This window comes from Carex rostrata, chromosome 14, assembly GCF_964058835.1.
Source record: "Carex rostrata chromosome 14, lpCarRost1.2, whole genome shotgun sequence".
NCBI classification, from domain to species: Eukaryota; Viridiplantae; Streptophyta; class Magnoliopsida; order Poales; family Cyperaceae; genus Carex; species Carex rostrata.
Genome location: NC_135931.1, coordinates 9487428 through 9513036, shown reverse-complemented (window position 1 = coordinate 9513036; position 25609 = coordinate 9487428). Strand labels below are relative to the sequence as shown.

Sequence of the window (25609 nt, the reverse complement as noted above, 5' to 3'; positions counted from 1 at the left end):
ATGAACGGTTCGGATCGGCCGTTAGGATTTGAAAACTCGAATATAGAGCCGTAGCACAGTAACAACCCGTGATATGCATAGTACCATAGACTCTTAGTTTTTTACAAAAATATTTGTACTCGATTATAAGTTTGTTTATCTGGTGTCAATAGAAATATAAACCTTGAAAGTTCTACTTATTCACCAAGTTGTTTGGCTCAAGTTTTCTTATGATCATTCTGATAAAAATGATTATGAACATTTTACATACTTACTGCAACAAATATAAATTTAAATGTGAATAACTTATATGTTAAGCATAAATATTTCTTTGGTATAGATAAGCATTGCAATTAAGATGTCAGAAAATTAATTCATATAGTAGAAAATAAACCAAATAAAAGCCACAAAATCAGAAAACTATGCTTGGTAAGAACAAATAGACATTGACAAAGAACTCTAACAAGTAAATTTTATGAAAAGACGCACTGAATTATAATTTAGCTATGTCGTGATTTTGTGATAAGAACTATTAAAAAAAAAAAAAAAAACATTTCGTCCTGCAAGGGCATCTTCATTACACTGCATTGGAAATATTGTTATGACATTTTAAAACAAATCGACGAGTGTACAACATTTCTATTATTGTAAAAGATTCATTTCTTTGTTAATTTTAAAAATTATTTCTGTTTGTGATGCAAGTGAAATTCAATTTGGAGGATTGAAAATTTTCTGTAATTAATGTGAAAAAAAATACTACGTTCTTTGTGACAAATTTTTTTTCATATTTACAATCGCAGGATGGAGATGCGCTAATTTGAAAAGGCATTGTAGTCTGTACATAGTAGATACTAGAACGACCGAATCAAATACCAGTTCTGGAAAAAAAAAATTAATAACTGTGACTTCTGCGGAAAGATTAAAAGCAAATTATTGTGAAGTTAGAACACAACTCACAAGTAAAATCTCAACTAGTAGAGGTGAAAATTGGTAAGATACGTATCAGACGGCAATAAAATTATATTGGTATCCGTTTTAATTTTTACAAAACATATACCGATAGATAGGATATTAATCAGATATTGATATGATATACTTCGAATATGGAAATAAAACTATCTTAAATTTTATAAAATACATTGAATTTATTATATATATATATTTTTAAACAAATACTAAATATTACAAAATTAAAACGATAATCGATAAACCCTGTACAAAATGAGTGGCTGTCATTTAACGGTCTCCGTTACATAACGCCGTAAATCAGCTGATCTCCAGTACCCACTCACTCCCAATGGCAGCCACTGCACTTGCCTTCTCCGCCTCTCATATCCCTCGTCTCCGATACTCTTCTAGAAGGTTTTCTCCTAGGATTAGGGTTTGTGCTACCATGTCGTCAGACGCTACAGCGGCCTCTATGTCTGCAACCTCCACGGCCGTTGCTCCGGCGGTGATTGTCGGAGGTGGCCGGGTGGGGCGCATGCTGATGTCATTGGGTTCAGGCGGAGATGTGCTCGTCGGTCGCGGCCAACAGGTACCGGCCGAACCGGCTGGACCGATATTGGTTTGTACCAGGAATGATGATCTGGATGCGGTTCTCGATGCCACTCCTCCATCACGCTGGAGCGGTACAAATCTATATACTTTTGTCTTTTCCTTTTCGATTTCATACTTATCCACGCATTTTTACGGTTGCCTTGCGTGCAAATGGTAAAAGGTGATAAATCCCAATTCTAACAACTAATACATTATCGTAGTTATCTTACCATCTTAGTTGATCAGGTCCCTATTCACTCCTATAGTCTTAAGAGGTTTTGAAGACATCTTTTGTGCGTATGAGATTTGGTTTTGAGCATTATCCATATCTGCAACTGCATTACCCAGCAATTAGTAATTAAGTATTATATTTTTGTTTCCGGAGTTTATGTTTGTGTGTATAAATCTGCATTAAGTAAAGGAAGTAACAGTTGGATCTAGATAACCATTGATCTGACACTTGGCATTTCACAAAAAACTAAGTTAACAATAGAGCAGACTTGGTTTTTTTCCAGAATGGGATGCTGGAACCATGGTTCGAAAGCAAGGGTTTGGTGGATGCAAATCAAGTTTTGGCATATTTTGCTGTGTCTAAACTCGGTGAACCGCCTGTGGATGGGAAGACAGACACAAATCCTGAGGGCCTGACAGCAGCATTTGGCAATTGGGCCCCATTAGTGGCTGCTCGCCTCCACAATGGCGGCCTTTCTTGCAAGGTAAACTTGTCATAAGCAAAGTATTTCTCTTCCCCTTTCTCCCATATGTATTTTGATTTTGTATCCAAAAACAATGATAACTGGTACCAGTACATGTCTACCATTGTACTGGTTGCGGCTCATATGTGTTTTTTTTTTCCGTAAAAGATCAGGTATTCTTATTGTTACAGTATTGGAAAGTATCAAATGCAGTTTTGGGTCTATAGTTAGGAGTCCTTAATTTATTTGAAAGGAAATGATTATCGTGTCAGAACAGGAAAACATGCTAGTAGGTCCAGCACGTTATTGTGCTTCAGTAGAGATGCATCTTTTTCAATGTCTTAGTTTTATTGAAAGAGCTATTTTAAAGTAATAAGACATTTTCTATTCCTTCGTTATTTGTTTCTATAATGCTCATTTCGAACTTTTATAGGGAAATACTGAGTTTAAGGGTTTATGGAAATTTATACATTGTATTTCAGAAAATAAAAGTATACATTTTTTTCCTTTTAATCCTTTAATCAAAAATTCAAAATATTTGGATAGTAAAAGGCTCTGAAGCCTAGAAGCTAGGAGCTGCAAGAATTGGAACACATATATGAGCATCATCTTCTTTTCTTTTAAATAATTGAGACAGCTCAGAAGTCCCACGTTCATATATAGACCTAGAACTTAGAAGCCTTGAACCCATGACCTCTGGAGGCAGAGGTGTGAATCCAGTTCATCCCCACTTGAGCTACTAGGTCTATTGCACATGCATGGATACTATTATCATCTACCGTACTCAAAATTATGCTCAGTTTAAATGATAATTTGGCTCTTTGATGGTTCTATATTGTACCATACTATGGTTATTAGGTGCTTGAAAAGGAAGCATTTCAAAAGCAAATGCTCGAGAAGTTGATTTGGATTGCGGCTTTCATGCTGGTGGGGGCCCGCCATCCAGGTGCAACCGTTGGTGATGTCGAAAAAGACTACCGGTCTGAGGTAATTACTATGGCGGTTCTTTCTTTTGCAAAAGTAGGTGAAATGTTATTGAAAGTACTACATTTCTGCTCGTTAGACCCAATGTTAATAATTTTTGTTTTGGCCCTAAAAGTCTGTGATCTTCTCGAATTTGCTTGTCCTGATCTCATATGATATCATTAAGAATGATTTTATTTCATTGAAGGAACCAGTGTCGTGGCGTAGGTTCTAAAAAAAACTACTGATCCTTCTTTTATTGCAATGTTTGAGGTAAAACTGTGATCCTAAGAATTTGAACCTAAATGAAATAAGTATTACTTGACGTTTTGAGGTAACAAGTACTTTATTCCTCCACTTTTGTTCACTTAATCTAGAATGTTTCATATGCGGTCTGTTCTCCAGGTTACGAGTCTAATAGCAGAACTGGCAGCAGCTGCAGCTGCAGAAAAAGGACTTACATTTGACGAAGGCATAGAAGAGAGGCTGTGTGCTTATGCTCGAACCGTCTCTCACTTCCCAACTGCTGTGAAAGAGGTATCAATTTTCACACCATTTTTAAAACTATTTACACTACCAGCTGCTTTTTCTATGTTGCCTTGCAGAAGTAAAATGTGTCATATAACCCTACAAATGTAAGCAGCTAAGGCTAAGCTTTACTATTTCTTACACTTTTTTCAAATTTGATGCCTGCCAAAACTATCTTCTTTGCTAAGTTTGTCTCTTTAAGTGAACACTAAAATAATGGTATTCTGAACTTTTATGTGGAAAGACAAGGAGAGAGTTTTGAGTATAGGGGTGAAACAGAGTAGGTGTGTACTGGGTATTGGTGTAACATATTTATGTCCATATCTTTTTATTGGATAAAGGGGATGAATATGGAAAAGACTCAGATTTGGATAAATGCAAGCCAGATATTCGCAAATATGGTAACATATAGCAACTGTTGTTCTGAGAGTAAAATTGATGCCCTGGCGTAATTTTGTAAAGAAGTCGAGAGATTTTATAATGCAGGATGTAAAATGAGGAAAATTAGAAGGCTACTTACCAGGTGATTTTGGAATGATTGATAAAACTGATATAATTAATTTGCTTCTTAATCTCCCTAGATGGTGCTCAAGACCAAGCGTAGTGCACAATTTGAGTCTGAGTGTATAGTTTAGACCTGGGAAACCGCAGTTGAAATTAGAAAGATCATTCTAGAGCCCGAATTGAATGCTTCAGTTTCAGGATGGTTTGGATTATACAACGGTATCGGTATCTGTACACTTCTGAAAATCACATGTTGTATCAGTAACATATATACCTGGACTTTTGGATTTGTACTAGCAGGTAGCTGACCTGGATAAGGACAGTATTATTTTCTGGTGGAGGTATAATATGATATTTTTTTGTTTACAGGGTATATTTTGATACTTTGAGGTTTTGCTGAGTGTATGAAAGCTTTCCTTGATAGATGGTTTTAAATAATATTCATTATTTACGTGTTTTGTACTGAGCAACTAATAAAATTCTTGTACAGTTCAAATGGAGGAATGGATGGTTCTATTCTCTGACAGAGAAGGCTGTGGCACAAGGGAAACCCGATCCATGCCCACTTCACACTGCTTGGCTGAAGGAATTGAAGGTCATCTGAGCAAGAATACCAGTCGTGGAAGTTCAGTTCTTGATTACCAACGAAGAACCAAAAAGGAATTATCAAATTAGTTTTTTTAGTTTATGTTCCAAATTACCACATAGTATTTTTATGAATTGTTTATGTATAGACTAAGTCATTATAGGGTTCACCTGACGTGCAGCATGAGATACACGAAATACATTGGTTTCCTTTTCTTTTCATTTTTTGTTCACTCCTGATTATTATAGCGTATTTTGTGACAGCTATTGGCAAATCATCTATTGAAAGATTGCATAAAGCTTAGAGATGCCGGTATTCTGTTTTAAGGTCCGATGATCATGTTTTATGGATTCATCTCCTAAATATTTTTAATGAATTTTGTATGTCTTGAAATTCATACTTGTCTCCCATGTAGGTGCACATCTGTCTTTTATTTCAATGCATTTTTATCTGTTTGAGATGAGGCATAACTATTTATAGTTGTCGTGTGATTTTGATGAAGTCAACATGCATTTTGAGAGCTAAGTACAGCTGTTTCAATTTTTCATCTGTTTCCCGACCACTTAAATACATACTTTGCTGAATGCAAAGTTGAATATTACACTAATATACAATTGGCTATTGTGGTAATGAACATTTGTTTATTCGGTTAAAATTGTTTAAGACATCAGAAATTGAGGTCACGTATAATATTCCGTTGATCATGTAATTGATGTAAATTTGTAATTAACTTGGAGTATTTTTAAAACAAAAGCGTTTATTCAAATAGCACAATAAATTTCTTGCACCTGTAATAACAAAGACCCAAAGCAACGAAGATTAAACTTTCAAATGGATCGTGACATGATAGTAATGGACTGGTACTCTGGTAGCAGGTTTTTGAGTAATTTGACGAGTATGTCATACAAAAAAATAAAATTGTTCACTGCATGTCACAAGATTTAAAAGCTCAATGGGGACCTAAAATTGCAGCTGAGCAAAACAACTGCAAGTTGCATTAGAAACTTCAAAATATTATAGCCAGTAATAGTCAAAAACTATTACTGACCAATACAATCAACTAATTGCTATAAAAATATGATCTCACTAAAGCTCAATTGTCAATTCTCAAAATCAAAAACAGTACTACTGTCTACTGCCATTTGTTCAAATAACTTAAATGAATCCAACACAATTGCAATAAGCTCTCTAGCTAACTTTTCAATTTTCCTCGATTTCCTTTCGTTTCTCACTCTTTTTTCTCTTTTTCTTCTTTCTACCCGAATCGGCCTCACTATTAACCCTCAATTCATCTACCAAATTCCCAGTTTCTCTCTCTGTGTTAATTTCCTTCTCTACTTGATCGAAGCCATCGTCGGATCTTGTATCCACGTTCTCTCTCCTTCTCTTTTTCTTCTTCTTTTTCTTCTCGCTCGCCCAATCCCCATCTCCTACTTCTCTCACCGCACCGTCATCTCCGCCGTATTGTTCGGACCCTAACCCCACAAAACTCTCCTTCCTCCCCTGCTCCATTTCTTCATGTCCTGCATTCTCGTCTTTCCCGCGTTTGATTTTGTTGTGGAATTCGATGAGATCGTTAAAGGCAGCGGCGGTACGGCGGAGATAGGCAGCGATGTCAGGCTTCGCTGCCGTGTCGGACTCGACGAACTTGCGAAGCGTGCGTGCCGCACGGGAGAGGGAAATGCTTTTTGAGGAGACTATGCTTCCTGTTACGGCGCTCATGTCTTGCACTGGAGCGAGGGAGAGAGACGAGCTAGGGCTTCGGAGTTCTTTTCATATCAGAAGATGATACCCAAAGTAACCCCAGTTTTAGTTTTGATCCGGACCGTCCGATCAGAAATTTGGGCCAATCCGGTCCGTGACGGAATTCAGGGGCTCCTTTAATATTCGCGTTAGAGCAGATCGGACGGTCAGGATAAAAAATAAAAAATTGGGTTATTTTAGGGGATCCTAAATAGTTCGGTTGTTGCAACAACCGGCCATTTTTATTAATACCCTTAACTAAAAATTTAATTTTAAAAATGTCATTTTGTACCGTTTTTTGTCAAAATTACCCCGACCGCCAAGTCCACGGGCGGCCCAAAAATCCAACCAAACCGATGGACCGGATTAGAATCGAGATTGGGAGCCAATAATGAATTAAATATTAGTTCTTGGTCTGTATTCAATATTAAAGATAACACCTTTTTATAGCAATATTTAAGATACTATACATGAAAATGTTAAACAATATTATATATGAAAATGTACATTACATGTGGGCAGGAAAATATACACTAGTTCTTAGCTCTTTTTTTTTTTTTTAATCTTCTGTCCAGAAAAATTCTATTCATTATTGAGTTTAACAAATATCTAATTAACACACGGTATTCAACTTTCATCTAATTAATAAATTTTAGCAGTATTAATTTTCTCAACTGTAAATCACAACTTTACGTTAATAAAGATAATTTTATTGGTTATGGATGGATTGCACTCATTCTTTCCTCCGTTTCTTCACCTCCCCTTTCGACATTAATAAAATATACAAATTACGACAATTCGTCGGGTCGAATGAAAAATATAAATTAATTTGATTAAATAAACAATTCTCTTCTATTACATAATTTAATTTGATTAAATAAACACATTTATCATTTTTTTTACGTACAACGTTTTTTTCTTCTTCTGCTATATAATCAATTAATTAAACAAACAGATCTCAACAAAATGTTGTGATTTACAGTTGAGAAAGTTAACACTAAACTCATTAATTAAATGAAAGATAAATGCCGTGTGTCAATTAGTCACTAAACTCAATAATGAGCAGGATTTTCCAGATTCGGTTCCATCTTTTTTTTTCCTCATCCACAATTTTTGTTTTCTTCAGTCGAAAAAGTCAATTAGGACTGACTACCAATAAAAATGGAAATCGAGGCGTCTATTAAAACAGCAAACAGTTTTTTTTTTTTTAAATTCTCTTATTTCTTTCCTGTTTTAAGCGTTCAAAAAATTCGCTGTTAAAATCTGGCTCCATATCCTCCCAGGTACCTGACTCAAAAAAATTGAAACGGACGGCCCAGATTTAATATCATCCGCTGCCTGTTTGGGATGATGATGGAGCAGTATTTTTTTTCTTTGAGATTCGTGCCAAGTTAAAAATTCCAATGTTGGATCGTCCGATTTAATTGTACAACCTGAGGGGATGTGAATTCGCTGCTAAAATCTAAGCCCGAACTTTGGCTCGTTCCCGCCAAGGCGGCAAACCAACTTTTTTCGCCCAAAATTTATTTTTATTCCCGCCTCCCCGCTCCCGCTCCCGGTGTCTTATTGAACTTCTCTCCTTCGTTCTCTCTTCTGTCCGTTCGAACTCTTCAGCTGCAGGAGCAAGAACTGCCGCAAGAGAACGGGTGAAATTGTAGCAACCCCACTAATTTACTCTTATAACCGCCACTGAACCCACTGATTCATCTTATAACCGTCCACTGCTGCGCCGCAACTTCCTTAGAAAGGTGACCAAAGGCATCCTTCAAGACGCTCTTTTGTTTCCGCCCTCTCGTAACTTTGAACCCTAGCAAAGTGATTGCAAAAAGAGGAAACAAAGATGTTCTATTCACCTACTATGCTCGGCAAGAAAAGCCCCATGGGTACGGTCTGGATGGCTGCTCACCTAGAGAGAAAGATAAAGAAAGCTCAGATCGAGAAGATTAATATCGCTATTTGTGCAGGCATTAGATTTTAACCATTTATTTGTTTTTAAACTTGTCTGATTCGTTTAATTTTTGCAAGACTGTGGTTTGCTTTTGGGACGGACTTATTAGAAAAAACAAAACAAAACAAAACAAAACTGACGATTAAGTTGTGAAATGATAATTAAATAGGCCTAAAAGGAATCTTCCTTTAGGAAATTATATACAAACAAATCAAGAATTGTTTTATTTGTCAAAAACTTGAATAAATCTTGAACAAAGAATAGTCAAGAATAGATCTTGAAGTTCCTTCCACAATCAATTATCTTTAGCTGTGCTAACAACATTTCTTTTCCCTTTTGTAGAGAGATTACTTTTCCCAGAAACGCCAATAGCTCTTAGATTGTCGGCTCATCTGTTGCTGGGGCTGGTGCGGATATTCGCATGGAAGGTGGACTACACATTTAGTGATTGCAACAGATTGCTCACGGACATAAGAACTGCCATTGTCAATATTAAAATTGATCTCCCAGCTAATGCGAAACGAGCACTGCCCCAATCTGTAACCCTGCCGAGCAATTTTCAGCTTGACAGCATTGATTTGGATGACTTGGCAGATGATGCCGAGTAAGAACTTTGATTATCTTTTCTCTTTTTCTGTCATGTTCTGTTTTTTTTTTGTGCGTGTGTGTGGAAGAAATAGTGTAATTGCAATTGAGCATAATATGACTCAAAGCTGATTAGATTATTACCAATTTAAAATGAATTGTTACATGACTGAGGATGTAAACCAAAATTTCTATGACAAGGTTTAGTTGAGGCTAAAGCGAATAAAATTACAGTATTTGAATCTTGCCTGAGGCTTCGTTGCACTATCAATGGTTTTTCCAAACAAAATGCCATTGATTGCAGGACCAGCGAAGCACAATTAATGCCTAATTTACAACATACAAACTGGGTTATATTTTGGAACAATTGGATCTTGATTTTTCTTAACAGCCAGATATTGTTTTTTTGGCATTGTGGATTAGTTCAATGGCTTGAGAATGGTCTCATAATAGTCGGGTGCAGTAGAGGCAGGGTAAGCATAATCAAACTGAGAATGCAACAATCGGTCAACCTTGGGCAATTTACCAAAGAAACAACTATCATCTGGTGGGACAATGAAAATTGTCCTCTTTTAGTTATTTTGGAGTTAGTTAAATATTCCATGACTTGTATTAAACAATGACATTACCGATTTTTGGCAGGGGGTTAGATGGTCATCAGAAAACCTTTGATCAAATCACCACCACAGGTCAGCATCAGATCCTTTCCTTCATGGTTAAATTTTGCAGTTTTTTTCATGAATTCCATACTTTCATCATATTTACATATTTACCTGACTCAATGTCAAGCACGAACAAAACAAGAAAGAAAGAAAGGTGTGACTTTATTTACATATAAATCAAATGCTAACAAATATGCAATTTTTTGTTGCAGATTTTACTGCAGGTGGAGGAGAAAACTACGTGCTTTTTCTAATCGAGGAGGTATATAATTTGTTGTTTGGTTTAATTCTTGCTGAATTTCTCTGACGGTTATTGTTTATTCAAACTTAATTATTCAAAATGATTGTTTAAAATTGTTACTTCTTTGTTTAACAATACAGAATGATTCACCAAGCCTTTCCAATCATTCTATCGGAGGTGCTGGACCAATGGATGAGTATGTATTTGTTCTATTCCATTCTAATGTCTCTATAGTTTTTGGTTTGTATTCTAGTTTCCTTTTTTGCAGTTCGGGGACTAAGCAGATGAGCAATCAAACTAATATTTTCTGATACAAAATCTCAGTTTAGCCATTGTTTCAACTAATTGTTGTTTTAGTCTGGTTCAGTAGTGGTATCTTCCTGCAGAAGTTATTCTCACTGACATTTCATTATGGCTTGTTTGTTTTATTTATTTTATTTCTTTTCAATGCATTGCTCAGTTGAGGGTAGATAAGCAGCAAATAAGAGGATAAGAACCACGACTTAATCATTAACCAAGTAACAATTGCATATCTAAATCTGATATTGTAATGTACTAATTTCTTGGAAATTTTATTTCTGGGTACAGCATTCTGCCACCCTGCAGTGATCACATGCAGGAACTGATAACAAATGAGAAAAACACAGAAGGTGCTTCAGGACCTACCAATTTAGATGAGGGAGAAAGTCAATTTCATGATACTTACATGGACAATCAATTTGAACATGCCCCAAATGAGAACCAAGATAATCCCAGTGAGAATCAATCTGATGAATTTCATGATATTCTTAGAGGAAGCCAATTCGACATTCCAAATGAAAACCAATGTCAAGATATTCCTAATGAAAATCAATCTGATGCTCTTCCCAATGAAAATCAATTTCATGATAATATCAGCGAAAACCTAAACCGAGATAGTCCTATTGAACAATTTCGCAGTCTCCATCCCATTCCCCCACTTGTCGGGAACAGCAGCACTGGTGCAACTTGCCAATTCTCTGCTTCTCCTAATAATGATTGTAATGCTCCAGTTGAGTTACAACTGGATGCGTCTCCGGAGGATATTATTCTGGTCAACCAGAATGTGCCTAGGCCCTCTCCTCAGAGGGGCAATGATGTCCCTTCTCCTCTGAGTGCCAATATTCAACAAGGTATGTATTACTTTTTATCCAAGTCAGTGCCATAAAGTTGATAAAAATAATTCACTAATAATCTTGTATAAAATTTGAAATTTTTAATTGTATTTCACAGATGCAGTGGAGTTTGCAATTGCACCATCTCCTCCCCCTGTTAGAGAGAAGAGAAAGAGAAAGAAGATACAATTTTATTATGACAGGCACAGAGTCTTATCTAACAAGTATGTGGTTACTTGTTCCTCTCATTCCTGTTAGATTGAAACTGCAATTTTCTTTAACATAATTTTTTAACTGAAAATCTATTATGTTTAATTGTAGGAAAATGAAGGAACAGTTAAATGATGGGGCTGTTAAATTGTTAATGCGCAAGAGAAAAAAGCTACCCTCTTCCCCACTAGATGTGTGGAGGTATCAGCGGGCCCACATCAAAGACCAAATTTTTGATCAGCAGCTAATAAATTGTATGCCATTTATCTTTTAAAATAATTTATGTTCTATTGGATTTATGGAAAAATAGTTTATTGTGGTTTTATTGCATCTCAATGCTGGCCTGCTGGTACAAGTAACATGTCAGTGGGTGTGACCTGTGCTGCAGGAGCGTAGAGCTCACCAGTTCGGTAAGTACCAGTGCTGAACACATATTGAGTTTGCCAGCAGGAGTACCAGCTCTGTGTTGTTATCTATCAGATTTGTTAGATTGTTAGGGGTGTGCACATCCTGTACTGGTACAATGCTGTAAGATTTTACTAATATTTATTTTGTAAACCAACTATTAAGCATGGACATTTCTATTGTAGGGAAGTTTGCTAGTCTACAAGAGAAAAGGACATATCCTCCTATAATCAATGAAGAACCTGACATCAACCCTCCTGTTGGACCTACACAACAGTCACCCAATCATGGCATATCCATTGAGGAGTCCTTCATTAACTCTCCTGTTGGCACCATGCCACAGTCCCCCCACCATGATATGGAAACTGTTGAAGAGCGCCCAATAAAGTCTCCAGGGGGCCCACTTTACCATTCCCCTAACCACGAGATATCTATTGAGGAACGCTCCCCTCCATATGGTTCTCCTCATTATGAAACATATGTTGATGAACCCACCATAAACCCTTCAGTGAGCCCCACACAACGGTCACCTATAGATTTTGATGCACCACCAGAGAGGCTTAGGTGCCAGCATGTAAACGAAACTATACCTGCACCATCTCCTCCAGTGGATCTAGGCTGGAGAACTCCTAATTCCAATAATAACCTCCTTAATACACCATCTAATGCGTTGCCAACTTTTGAGCCAGAAGTGCTTGATAATTTTCGCAGAAGTCCTCCAGCAAAGCGTACCCGGCGCATGTCTCAGTCTCCTTGGACTCCTTCCCCTGAGAGAGACAACTTTAGGACCCCTCCACTCCACTGGTCTGCTGAGAGAGAGGTAGAGAAGTATAAATAATAGTGCCTTCCCACAGCGGTGTAATTTTGCATCAGTACATGCACTTTTAGTTTATATTGCTGAATTGTTGTGACTTAGCCGATTACGCTCACTTGTCCTTTTAAGCCTCAAGTTTCATTTAATTATGCCTCTGCTGGGACTAATTGGGAAACCAGGGCTCGGTTTGATATAACTTGCCTCAACTAGTGTTCGATTGAAAATTAAGCCTCAATTTGTTCCATTTCACCTAGTTAATCCTCAATTTGCACAGATTTAATTTTGTTTAAATTTCACCCAACTTGGGTTTATTATTATTATTTTTTGATTAAAACTTGGGTTTATTGTACTACAGTTGTAAGACAATACAATCTAAAAGCCTCAAATGCCAAAATAATATAGAAAAGTGGTAATCAAACTCACCGTTTAGATCATGTACAATAATCAAGGTGGCACTGAATTCCAAGATTGATTACTGTTTCAACTCCTTGTGTAGGATTTGAATTTTCTTGAAACTCCACCAAGTGTAAAAGCAAAGAGGGCTCGTATTGGAGATGGCAATTTATCTCCAAGTGTTCTTCTTGGAGATGGTAATTTCTACCTTGGATGTTTGCCTTATTTTATAACTATAAGAGTTGAGATGAACATAATCTTTTAAATTCTGACAATATATTGTTCCTCTGTTAATTTCCTTTTTTCTTTCTTTCCTGAAGATTCAGAAAGAAGAGAACGCAACAGCTGGTCTGCTAGGTCAATGTAAGGAAATATTGATATTTAACTAATCTTTGGTAGTGTTTTGATTTTAGATGGGTTGCATAAATACATTTTTACCCTAATTTTATACGATTTATGTTTCTATAATGAATTCCCAATTTTTAAATGAAAAGATCAGTGCTGCAGCCCAGTTGTGTTGAAATTGGTACCATTTTTCATTTTTCTAATTAGCCAGTAATGAAGAAATAATATGTCGCAGGGGAATGGCAAAGTACCTGAGAGAGCACTTCCCTGTAGTCCCTAACTTAGAAGGTCAAAATGGTAATATTTCTTTGAATAATATCCTGGAAGAGAAGCCCAGAAAGCACTGTGCCAGAATGTTCTTTGAAACCTTGGTAAAATACCTTTCCCTAGATATATTCTTTTTGAAATTTTTGGTTGTATTAAGCCACTTGAGGCACTTTATATAACTTTTGGTAGACATGTAAGATACTTCTGTTGTGTTGTAGAGATGTTTTATTTTTAAACTAAATTCCTTTTATTAGGTGTAGTTATTACTATTTTAGAAAAATGTCTGAGCTACCCTCCTGAAGAGGTTCTGTTTTCCAGTTGTTTCCTGGAATATTTTACAATTTGCAACTTTATTTTCCATCAGGTTCTGACTTCTTGCGAGTATATTCAAGTCAAACAAGAGGAGGCGTATGGTGATATTTTGATTATGCCCAGGCCCAGGCTCACTGCTACTAAAGATTGAGGCATTCCAGCTTTTTTTGAACTAGTTATTTTAATATAGAGGTAATTATATTATCTTAACTAAAAGAATTGCTAGCTAATTTGTTAATAATTAACAATACTTGATTAGTTGACAAATGAAACTATCGGCTCACATTTATTTTTGTTTTTTTAATGTAGGGGGGCTTTTAACTTCGGAGGCATCACTCAAAGCTTCAATAGGCTGCTAATTTGTAGTGGATAAGAATTTAATTTTGGTCGCAATTTAATCTTTTTTTCTCTTATGTTGCTATAAATCCAGTGGCTGGTGTTTAAATCGTTCCTAATTAGGGTTTAATTATTCCATCTTAGGAGATGATGCTTGCCTATTTTATGTATAAATTATAAGTAATATATATAAATCTTTATCCGTAGCCAACTAATGTGAAGTTGCTTATTGTCAAGAACAAAAAACATAGACATTGCTATACTTTTCTAATTTTCTTTCTGATTATGTGAACAATCCAAAGGTTGCCCAATATAATATTTGTTTACTAGCAATTCAATGGTTGCTCAAACACATGAACAAGTTTCTGCCAAAGAGAAATTCGAACAAACAAAGCAAATAATATTTTTGCAGCCATCCTGTACCAATTGACAAGAGGCTTTTATAAAGGCCTCTTATTGGGATCATTTGTAGTTTATAGCTATATTATTGAATAGTAAACTCTGCATTATTATTTTTTTTTATTACAGTGCCATCAAAACTACGTGTAACACTATAGAAACAAGGAGTTTCAGAATGTAGAGGATCTCTGCTTTCTTACCCCATATACACCAGCAAATATTACATTTTACATCAGCTATAACTACAAGGCTCCTTAGCAAAACCAAGCCTAGACCCAACTGTGTCATAAACAACCCTCTGATTTTTCTGTTGGTAATTTCCTATTATGCCAACCTGATCCTCATAAGATAAACTGGCCATTGCTAAACACACTTGAGAACCATCCTTCTTGACAAAGTACAAAATTCCCGAAACATCAATGCTGACTGTTACCTCGCCTTCAAGCTCAAGCTTCAGAGTTGGGACTCTCACTTCATCATAGCTGCTTAGATTGAAACATGTATCCAAAATTGAAAACCCTGTGACTGCAGGATAGGAAGAGAACTGTGCCACGAACTCTGCCTTCAAAGCCTTATAAATTGAAGGTGGAAGTCGCGTAATTACTGTGCCAGAATCAATCAAGATTTTACCATTTGAAAACCCGGAGGCATTTATTGGCACCCCACCTACACTTGCTCCAGTAAGGTTCAGGAAGTAAAATGGTGCCATTGTAGGATCTACAATCATTCTAGTGTACGAAACTGGTGTCACATTCTTAAAAGCACTCGTGTCATTTCCAAGCACCAAAGAGCCTGATGAGTTATATAACCTTGTAGGTAAACAATACGAAAATACACCTCCAAACTGATCAGTTGTTTGAGACACCAGGGAAAGCTGTGTTCGACCGAGGCCCATAAGGCCTGATGTGCCTCCAAAAAGGCCTCGGTTGCTTCGGCCACACCCAAAAATGAAGTTTGGAATTTGGACATCTCCAAGGGCGATGGTTTCTTGGGCAAGGATGCCACGCGTGTAGGAGCCATCACCATAGCCCAAAGCATAGAAACAACTATTACGGTCTGAGCTGCAGCTGCCTGAAATGCCAGTGGCCGCTTGCAGGGAAGCGGTACAGGTGGTAGAATTGCACGGTACAGAGTTGTAAGTTGGAGAGGAGGATGAATTAAAAATGGGGTCTTGTTGCGTGTAACAGGCCATGCATGGGGTACATTGCACCTGTAATAGTCCCAAAACGCCAAATGTTGAACGTGTTCTTATAATTAACAACCCATTACTATATATGTATTTAGGAAAAATCTATATATATACAACCCATTACTATATATGTATTAAGGAAAAATCTATATATATAATGGAATAATTATGGGTTTGCATAAAACATTTCTTTTGTCTGTTTTTCTAACTTTTTATGTCAAAATAAAACGAGGGATCGATAATGAAGCGAATATCTGTAAATTATTGCCATACATACTAAAAGGAGTGATCAGAGTAAGCATGGATTCCACCACTTCCCAATAGCACTGTTTCATATAGTGAAATATATGTATTAAATTCACTAACCCAAGTAAGGTCACTTCCTGTGTCAACAATAACCGTCGTGTCTGTGCTGCCAATTTTGATAGTCGTCACGTAATTGAGCGTCTGCAACTTGACACCCGAGCTGAGTGGCAACTGTACAGCTTCTGACGAAAACTCTACATTTTTCTCTTGGAATTTGTAGTTCTTTATATGGTCTTGAATGGATGTAGCCCTTGCTTCATCTAATATAAGCAAATTTTGAATGTACTTGGCATGATTCTTTTTGGGTTTGGACAATGGAGGGTTGTGCTTGAGTTCTAGTATGGTTGCTCCATTTTGTTTTCCTAAAAAAAAGGAAGATGGAACTGTTATATATAAGCAGATCAAAGAGACGCTCAATTAATAATATTCCCATGCAATGTTTTGGGGACCTTCCTCGTGTATTATACATATTATACATGTATTATGAATTTTAAATTTTAAAGAGGTGCATTTGCATATTATACATGTATTATGAATTTTAAATTTTGACGAAAATTTTCAAAAAATTGAATTTGCTACTATCCCTTCCGTGAATACACTAATGTTGACAACTCAAAAATTTCTTCGTTCTTTTCCTATTTAGTGTTTAAATGAAAAAGTTCAAGTCACAGACTTTCGTAAAATTATGCAAAGTAGATCTCTTTAGAATTAAAATCTAACTTTTGTGGATTCTATTAATGGAAATGCAGAGAAGCTAGATGTATATGTTACATACAGATGCTTTACTATAGTAATTTGAAACTTTAATAAATACAATCTTTACCATAATAATTACTAAATAAAGGTAACTGATCGAAAAGAAAAAAAATACTACAGTAATTTGGAGATGGAGGAAAGGTAACTGAAAAGACAAAATTTGGAGCCCCAAATAGTATTAGTCTTTAGGGTTTACTAGATGATTCAAAACAAAATTTCTCAAAAAAAAATGATTTTTTCTACAGAAAATTAATTTTGCCAGGCTCACCGGTATTAACAGCTAGCAATTGGAAGCACAATTGGTTATTGAACTATATTACATTTAAGTGTGACCTAAATATAAAAAAAATATAGCTAACCATCGACGATTTTTTTTTTTTTTTTTTTTTGAGTAAAGGTTGGGGTCAAGCCACCCAACTATTTAATATCCATAAACAATATAAAGAAGTATCATTTACTAATTAATTGTTGATAATACCAGAAGTTATATGGCAGCAAGCGTACAACAAGTTAGTTAGAACGATGGTTATCAAGTCTCTATTTCTTTTTTCTTCAACAAAAAAAAAAATTGAAGCTATGTTAACTCCTGCATTCTTTGAATGACGCTTATAACAATGAAACCTACATCATTTCGTAATAAGATGCAACGCATTAATTACAACCTGTACAAGCCTCTATTCTCCATATAGAGTTAAAAGATGCACTCAGTACTCACGAGTCAGAATAGCATCAGCTCGTTTGATACATTGAGGAGAACTAATAAAATGAATAAGTAGTTGAGAAACAAATAATTCTTTGAAAAATGTCAAATTATTGTTCGTAGTTGACACTAAAAAATCTTTAAAATGGACCTTAGGGATGATAATTTACTTGGTATTTGAGAAGCACTCATGGAAGAAAGCCTATCATCATCTCCAAATTTTAATTCATGCAGAGAGACTACAACCGCATTGTCTTGAACTACACCCGCACTGCTGCCTTGAGCCAGTACAGTAAATAATACTAAAACAAAGAACGGAAATGACAGCAGCATAGGAGAAGGGAGACGCGCCATTGACAGAGAGAGAGGGAGAGAGAGATGGGAAAAAGTGGGAGAGATTATTTATATATTTTGTTTTGAGGAAAAGACTTAGGCGTAGTGGGAGAGATTCTAAGGAGGTGCAGAGAGCGGAAGAGAAGAGAACAAAAGAAAGAGGTGCTGGCGATTTGGCGGCATTTGGTGCGTGAGGAGTGAGGAATTATTGAACAACTCACGGGCACTTCCTTATAGCAAAGAATCATTTTCTTCAGCTGGACTTGGTCTATTATCCATCTAACTTAAACTTTTAGTCAGATAAACAGATAGTCTGTGATATGCCTGAGAAGGTAACTTTTGAGTGAGGCTATTATACTCTGCAATGTGCAGATGGTTTCGTTCATTGGATTTATATCTCTATCTTAAAAGTTCAAATAGTCGATTCGAGCCACTCAACATTATTATCATATGAAAAATATACTTGGAGATCAAATTTTATATTTTTTGGAAACTTTCTACTATTTTTCTTAGTAGGTAGAAAATCACTACTTTCGGATGGTCCAGAATTTTTAGATCAGTGATTTTCTAATCGTCTCAAAAAATAGTAAAAAGTTTTCAAAATATAATTTGGTCTCCAAGTATATTTTCATATGATAATAATGTTAAGTGGTTGGAATTGACAATTTAGACTTTAAAAACAGAAATATGAATTCAATGTATGAAACGATCCACACATTGCAAAGTACCGTAGCCCCACTCGTAACTTTTATAAGCTATCGATATTTGACATTGAAGGGGCCGGCAAAGAGACTCCAACAGAAAGTATGAAAGTTCTTGTGCTATTGTAACAACACATCTTAATTAACAATTTAAAGATGAAATAAGATCACTGTTTTAAAAAAAATTAGAGAAAAGATAAGTAAAATCTTGCTTTATAGGATCCTAGAGTTAACTCTTGTATGCTTATATATTTACAAAATATTCTTCAACATTTCAAAGTCAAAATATATACTTACTATGCAATTAAACATTCTTTTACGACTCAACTAAAAGAACTAAACATTTTTTGTCAAATGATGTAAATATTTTTTTCTTTCTTTCTAATTCATTCAATCTCATTTTTTGCAATGAATCGTTCATTGCATCAATTTCGAATATATTTTTTTTCTTTTTAATAAAGAATGGCACTGCACCCTAGCTGGAACAGGCACCAGATGCACTTCATATCTTTTCTGGAGCAGCATCTTAATTTGTAGTCAACGTTGGGAGATATTAATTCTTGGAGATAATATATAGTATGGAGACCACGTGGTTAAAAGTTTGAAGCACTAGATCTTAATTTATAGTGATTAAGGAGTTAACTTTCCTCCGAAATTAACAAAGGCAAAACCAGTTCTAGCCAGCAAATGCTGCTCTAGGCGGAGTCATCTATTTGCGCCTCTGTGCGTTCTGTCTCTGAGTACAAAGTCTTTGGTTTCAGAGTTGTTTCTTGTTTGTTTTCTGAAGGCTTCATTGCCCCGGGTATACCTTCCGCAAACTGCCACTGACAAGTGGGGCCTCGTATGCTTTGAGAATCTAACTTTTTGTGAGAAACGTCATTTGAGATGACAAAAGTAAGTCACTACTCGTTTTTAAATTAAAGCAGCGTGCAGTCTAATCTAGTAAAAATGCTAAGGTGGTGGATCATTTTTCTACTATTACATTTGTTTTTTGTTCAAGTCAGTATTATAATTCTGAGAACTATGTATTGAGAAACAAATGAAAAACAGAGCAATAGCGTGCGTGAAGTATAGATGAACTGGCTTTTGTTGATAACAAAAATTAATGCCGTAAGATGAACGAAGTATAACTATTTACCTCATTAGTGCTAATCCAGCCCCCCTAGGTGTGGTTTTTTCATTTCTTTTGTTTTCGCTCTTTTTTATGGTAGGCTTTTCTGTTTCTAAGGCCCAATACTCTTGAGCCAGTATTGTCTTTTACTATCTTGTGTTACAGAAACAGAACCCTTGTAACAAAATCTTTATTAATGAATGAAATGAGGGCATTTAGGCTTGACCCAAATTTTATTTTCTATTTCAAAGTTATATTTGGAAGCTTTTAATTAGATATTTTTCCTTTAGTCCTTACCTGATTAAAAAGAGGTTTCAGGTTTTATGGAGATTTTGTGAGGATTATTAGTGATACTGAAACATACGATTCATGTAAAAATGGGTTGATAAAGATATGAATTATACAGAAATATATTTTTATGTAAAAATGGGTTGATAAAGATATGAATTATGCAGAAATGTATTATTTTTGTTTGTTCGATTGTAATTTGGGCCCAATTTAAGTTGGATCGGATAGGCAGGCCGACTCCAAATATAGACTATAACATAATTTAACACCGGTAAGGTACGTCTGAATATGTGATTATTTATGTTCTCGCTGGGCCTTTTAGGTTTGTTTCTCAGAAATTTAAAAATAAAATGAAACGAAGAATCTCTTTTCATTATTTTACGACCACGGAACAAATTAGTTAATCACTATTATACGTTAATTTCACCGAAATAATTTTTACTTACCATCATAATATTTTAAAATTATGACTTTCTCATCGCTTGTTGAAAAAATTATAATGTAACACCTACGAACGCTAAAGCTGTGCAACATCAAGAGCGCAGCTTTCTTCTTCAAAAAAAATCAAGAGCGCAGCTTTGAATTAAGTGTGACCTTTTCCAATTATTCAAAGGATTTTGGATAGAATCTCATTCAAAATTGAGTATTACTATTTGATTTGCTTTAAAATTCGTGTCAACATATTTAAAATTTAATAACTTGAAATGTCTCCGTAAATCTAAACCATCCATATAAATTTTAACACAGATAAGATGGTTTATAACTGACTTTGGATAAATTTTTATCCACAAAAACTAAACCCTTAATTTGCAACCACTAGGAATTGAATTCGCATCCTCTGAGATATCTCATATTTTGCGTGACTTTTTGTAAGATCACAATTGTTCAAATACATTCTGCACGAACTTTAAAGCACAAATAATACTGGCCCCGCGCTATTCCTGAATAGGCACCGGATACGTCGGTCCCGCAAAACATGAGATATCTTAGAGAATATGCACTCCCAGGAACTTATCTAAAGATAGCATGGGGAATTTCATGTATACCCCTCAAAAACTTCAATATTACGTATTTTCTCTTCTAAATTTTAAAATTACGTATTTTCCCCTCTAACCTTCAAAAACTCATATATTTACCTATTTTATTGTCTTTTATATTAAAACTAATTCTAAATTTATAAAATATCTATTTTACCCTTCATTAAAAGTATGAAAGGTTGAATCTGAAGGGTTCCTATACTGTTCAATCCGCGCGCATCGCAATAAGATTATTGCATGTTCGCTTCAAGATTTCTGCTAATCTAGTCCACACGGATCTCAAAGCAATTTTGATCCGTATGCATCACATTAAAATCTGTGCACATTCTTCAATATCCGTGTGTGTTCGCTTCAAGATTTGTGTTGCTCTAGCGTGCACGGATCTTAAAGCAATTCGGACAGTAAAGGAACCTTCATATTCAAATTGGAGTCAGATGGGCATTTTATGCTTTTTAATAAAATAGCAAAATAGGTATTTTGTAAATTTAGAATGTGTTTTAATATAAAATACAATAAAATGGGTAAATATGTGAATTTTTGGAGTTTAGAGGGGGAAATACGTAATATTGAAGTTTTTGAGGGGTATACGTGAAATTTCCCCTTTAATCAAATACAATATTTTCAATAAAATTGATGGAAAAAAAAATACTAAATATAAGTTTCCAAAACAAGGGTATTTTAATTTTTTTTAAGAAATTGTGAATAGTCAGTCTATGATGTAAAAGGTCATGAGTTAAAAATTCATATAGAAAAATTCTTTATTATAATAACAATAATATTTAATATTTAATTGATTTAATATCCCATAAAGCAATAATTTTTTTTTTTCTATTTTTTCTCCATTTGTAATTATGATTCACCTCTTAACGCAAAATAATTATTTAATGGATATCTTCGTAGATATCTTGTACATCCTTAATATGAAGTCCATAATAGTGGAGCCGATGAATGCATGCAAATATTAGCGCGCCAGTCATGACGCATGATATTTGTAGGTAGTAGCATCTTGCATAAAAAAACTTGAATTGCCTAGCTAGCTAGATGTATCCATTATACATCATTTAATTCGATGCTTAAGTAGGTAATTATGTACGATCATATATTTATTACTAAAACGATAAAAATAAACTTGTACGCGTAGGATGTATAACGGATTAATTAAATACAGACGGATAATATGTAGTTTAATATTTTTGGATATGAATTTAATTAGATACTGAGTTACTCGAATACTAATATATTTGAATATTGCAATAACAAATATTTCACTCTAAGATTTGTATGTTTCTAAGATCAACAACATAATATTTCCATTACAAATTTTTAGATAACTTATCAATCGCTAATTGTCATCGTACCATTAATTAGCTACCAAAAACCAATCGCTAATTGTCATCGTACCATTAATCAAAATATACTAAAAGATTATAAATCTTACACGAGATAAAATATGAGTAAGTCTACAGATTATTAATTGGTTTGACAACAATGGTTAATATCAGGCTCTAAATTCAAGTTAACAATAATATGAATAATCTGAATACTAAATTAATATGGATTTCGAGGCATATCCTTAAAAAAAAAATTCTATACATAATAATATTTATTTTTAGATAAGGACTGTCTGATCAGAATCTGTACGAATATGATCAGAATATGTACGATTATTAGAAGTTGTGTATTCTGATCGAATCAGTTTGAATTATGATCAGACAATCTGAATCTAAAAAGAACTATTATGTTACCTCAGAGGATATAGAATCCATCTTTACTGTATTGATTAACAATTCAAGCACAAAAATATAAGGAGTCATCGTGATGATAAAGGGCCATAATATGAACTTCAAACAATGAAAAACCAAAATTCACTATGTACTGGAACTCATGAAGGGATGAATTAGATTTTGTTGTAAATAATGATATGCGCTTGTTGAACGAACAAGGTACAACTAAATGATTAATTAGAAATAATCACTTATAATTAAAAATAAATGACCGATTAGTCGAAAAAAATCCGTGATAATTTTATTGCCGTCAATGACTAATTAACTAATTAATCGGTCTAAACAGCCGTTTTTTACCACACTGATACAACCAAGACCTTCAATTCGTGGTTGCAAATGGTCAAGGATTTGCCAATTGGGTACGACTGGAGGAGATGAGGACCCACTAAATTACCGAATTGAGGTCTACATTCAAAGCACGAAATCAAAATCTGGTGAATCTGATACCTGCCTGATATGTGATATCCGATATGGTATTATGAATATGATAATACATACAGCGTTTTGAAAGCTCGCCTCTTGTTTTTTTACTAGGAAAAAAGGAGAAGAAAGCTTGCCTTTTGTTTTGTCGCTTTATGGCAACCTTATCCATTACAGAGGTACAGCTACAGCTAATTTCCCACGTCATCGGCCCCCACCTCTCAGCCGCCCCCAGCCCCCCACCAACCTTCTCTCTTCCACGTGTCACATCCCAGCCTCGTGAGTCGTGACAAGGTACACAGATTGTCTGGTGACTCATGGTGCACCATATAGGTAATGTTCGCTGCTAATTTAAAAGCCGAACCCACTGGATAATGTAAATTTACTTCAAATTAATTAAGAAATCTAGAGGAGTAAGTTTTTGCATGAAACTTGGTCATTTTTGCTATCAAATTTAGTTATTAAATTGATATAAAACAAATTCCTTTATGTTAATATTCAATTGTATATATTGTCTAGTGGACATGACGTTGTTGATAATAATGTACGGACTATATTAAAAAAAGAAAATTCAATAATAATATGTTGGATTGTTGTATCTTCTGTATTAAAAAAGGAAGCAGCTAACAGTCCTCCAAAAATCTCCGGATATTTTCAACTAATTATATAAACATCAATATTAAATTATGTAAACATCAATACTAAATCCTGTAAACTAATTCAACAAATCATGTAAACATAAAAACGCGTGACAGCTGTTGGGGACCACCTTCTGTGAACATACACATAATACCCTATAAACATACAAATATAATCCTGTAAACATACACATATTATCCTATAAACATACACATATAATTCTGTAAACATACATACTGTACTTAAAATTATAGCAGTTAAAATTATGGCAGTTGTGGCAGTTAAAAACGCGTCATAACTAAGCTAAAAAGATAAGACTTTTATACACGGAGATTTTTGGAGGACTGTAGCCCGGAAGACATTACCTTTTCTCATTAAAAAAATATGAATATATAATTGTTTAATAACAATAATAACACCGACAAACCAACAACAATATTTGATTGTATTTTTTACTATCATATTACATTTACATGTCTACTAAAATTTAATTGAGAAGTTTGTTGTTGTTTTTTCGTTGACACTATTTTAAGAAAAAAATATATTGTTAAAAATGTTGAGCGATGAAATTTTGACATATAACATATTTATCCGAGCAAAGATAGCGTGTGATGTGCTCATCAAAAGAGTTTGATGAGCACAACTTCAAAAGTATACTGAATCGGCTTCAAATAACGATTTCAAATAATTGAAATCCATGTACTTCATGAATGATGCATGTGCATGCAAAATTTTGAAAGTTTCAAATTTATTTGCTACAAGGTCAAGTGTAAAAAAAAAATTGAACATTTTATAAGTTATTTTATGAATTTGAAACTTTCAAAATTTTATATGTAAATGTATCATTCACGAAATACATGGATTTAAATGGTCTGGATTTATTGTTCGAAGCCGACGATATGCTTTTGGAGTTGTGCTCACCAAACTCTTTTGGTGAGCACATCACACCCTAGCTTTGCTCTATTTATCATATATAAAAACATCATAATATAGAATCGTCAACATGTATGATCTTTATTAATAGTGTGACGTAATAATAATAATAAGTAAAGTTAATTTGACCCATAAAAAATAGGAAAAATTGGTTATTTGCCAATTCAAAACCTTCAAATTTGAAATTGTAATAATGTCACTCTAAACTTCATTAATTTTTAATTTTGTCATTTCAAATAATTAATGACTAAAATACCCTTCCTTCTCCTCCTCTTTTTTTTTTCGAGAGCTTTTTTTTCCGATTTGCCGAGCGAATGCAGAGCCATTCAAAAGTTGTCTGATCTTTTTGCCAGAAACTAAACATGGAAAATATTTATTTTTATCATTTGACGTTTTCTATTTTATCGTTTAATTTTTTTATTTTAGGCATTAAGAAAGTCTTAATTTGTCACTTCACATTACATATGTAAATCTCTTCTGATCTAATCGTGCTAATTATGCAATAAACATGCTGTGGGGACTATTTAAAGATAAATTATAATCTAGCCTCATTTTGGGAGGCCAGTAACCATCAACAATTTATTCAAAGACCTGTTGTTCAATAACAACAGAAAAAAGGACTATTAATATAGTATTGCGAGATTTATATATTACCACACAATTAAGGGTGCGCTACAGTTAGGGGTGAGTAAATTGCTTATAACTCGTGAGCCGCTCATAACTCGCTCATTAAAAACTCGCTTAAACTCGCTAATTAACAACTTGCTCATTTACTTAACGAGCGAGCATGAGCATATCCCAACTTGCTCATAACTCTCTCATTAA

The 25609-nt window shown here is 34.7% G+C and overlaps 4 protein-coding genes across 5 annotated transcripts; 2 read left to right on the top strand and 2 right to left on the bottom strand.

The window, feature by feature from the left end:
• The first annotated feature begins 1190 nt into the window (after nt 1–1190).
• On the top strand, nt 1191–5109 carry LOC144565626 (nuclear protein). Of its 2 annotated transcripts, none has more exons than XM_078315435.1 (5): nt 1191–1610; nt 2017–2234; nt 3072–3200; nt 3582–3713; nt 4699–5109. In XM_078315435.1, exons 1-5 carry the CDS (start codon nt 1277–1279, stop codon nt 4810–4812), a joined length of 927 nt encoding a protein of 308 aa, XP_078171561.1. In that variant the 5' UTR covers nt 1191–1276; the 3' UTR covers nt 4813–5109. The 2 variants fall into 2 exon arrangements, with proteins under 2 accessions (XP_078171561.1, XP_078171562.1); XM_078315436.1 differs by having other exon boundaries at nt 1274–1610; nt 2034–2234.
• A 746-nt stretch (nt 5110–5855) lies between these two features.
• On the bottom strand, nt 5856–6579 carry LOC144565259 (uncharacterized). Its single transcript, XM_078314968.1, has one exon. It carries the CDS (start codon nt 6514–6516, stop codon nt 5995–5997), a length of 522 nt encoding a protein of 173 aa, XP_078171094.1. The 5' UTR covers nt 6517–6579; the 3' UTR covers nt 5856–5994.
• A 1798-nt stretch (nt 6580–8377) lies between these two features.
• Nucleotides 8378–14523, top strand: LOC144565023 (sister chromatid cohesion 1 protein 3-like). The gene is made up of 14 exons (XM_078314632.1): nt 8378–8501; nt 8828–9089; nt 9713–9759; nt 9945–9994; nt 10114–10169; nt 10562–11124; nt 11225–11330; nt 11428–11570; nt 11907–12541; nt 13032–13125; nt 13249–13291; nt 13509–13644; nt 13905–14044; nt 14162–14523. Exons 1-13 carry the CDS (start codon nt 8378–8380, stop codon nt 14001–14003), a joined length of 2358 nt encoding a protein of 785 aa, XP_078170758.1. The 3' UTR covers nt 14004–14044; nt 14162–14523.
• A 103-nt stretch (nt 14524–14626) lies between these two features.
• Nucleotides 14627–18067, bottom strand: LOC144565623 (aspartyl protease family protein At5g10770-like). The gene is made up of 3 exons (XM_078315426.1): nt 17709–18067; nt 16143–16444; nt 14627–15797 (listed from the first exon to the last, which is right to left on the bottom strand). Exons 1-3 carry the CDS (start codon nt 17890–17892, stop codon nt 14820–14822), a joined length of 1464 nt encoding a protein of 487 aa, XP_078171552.1. The 5' UTR covers nt 17893–18067; the 3' UTR covers nt 14627–14819.
• Between the last annotated feature and the right edge of the window lie 7542 nt (nt 18068–25609).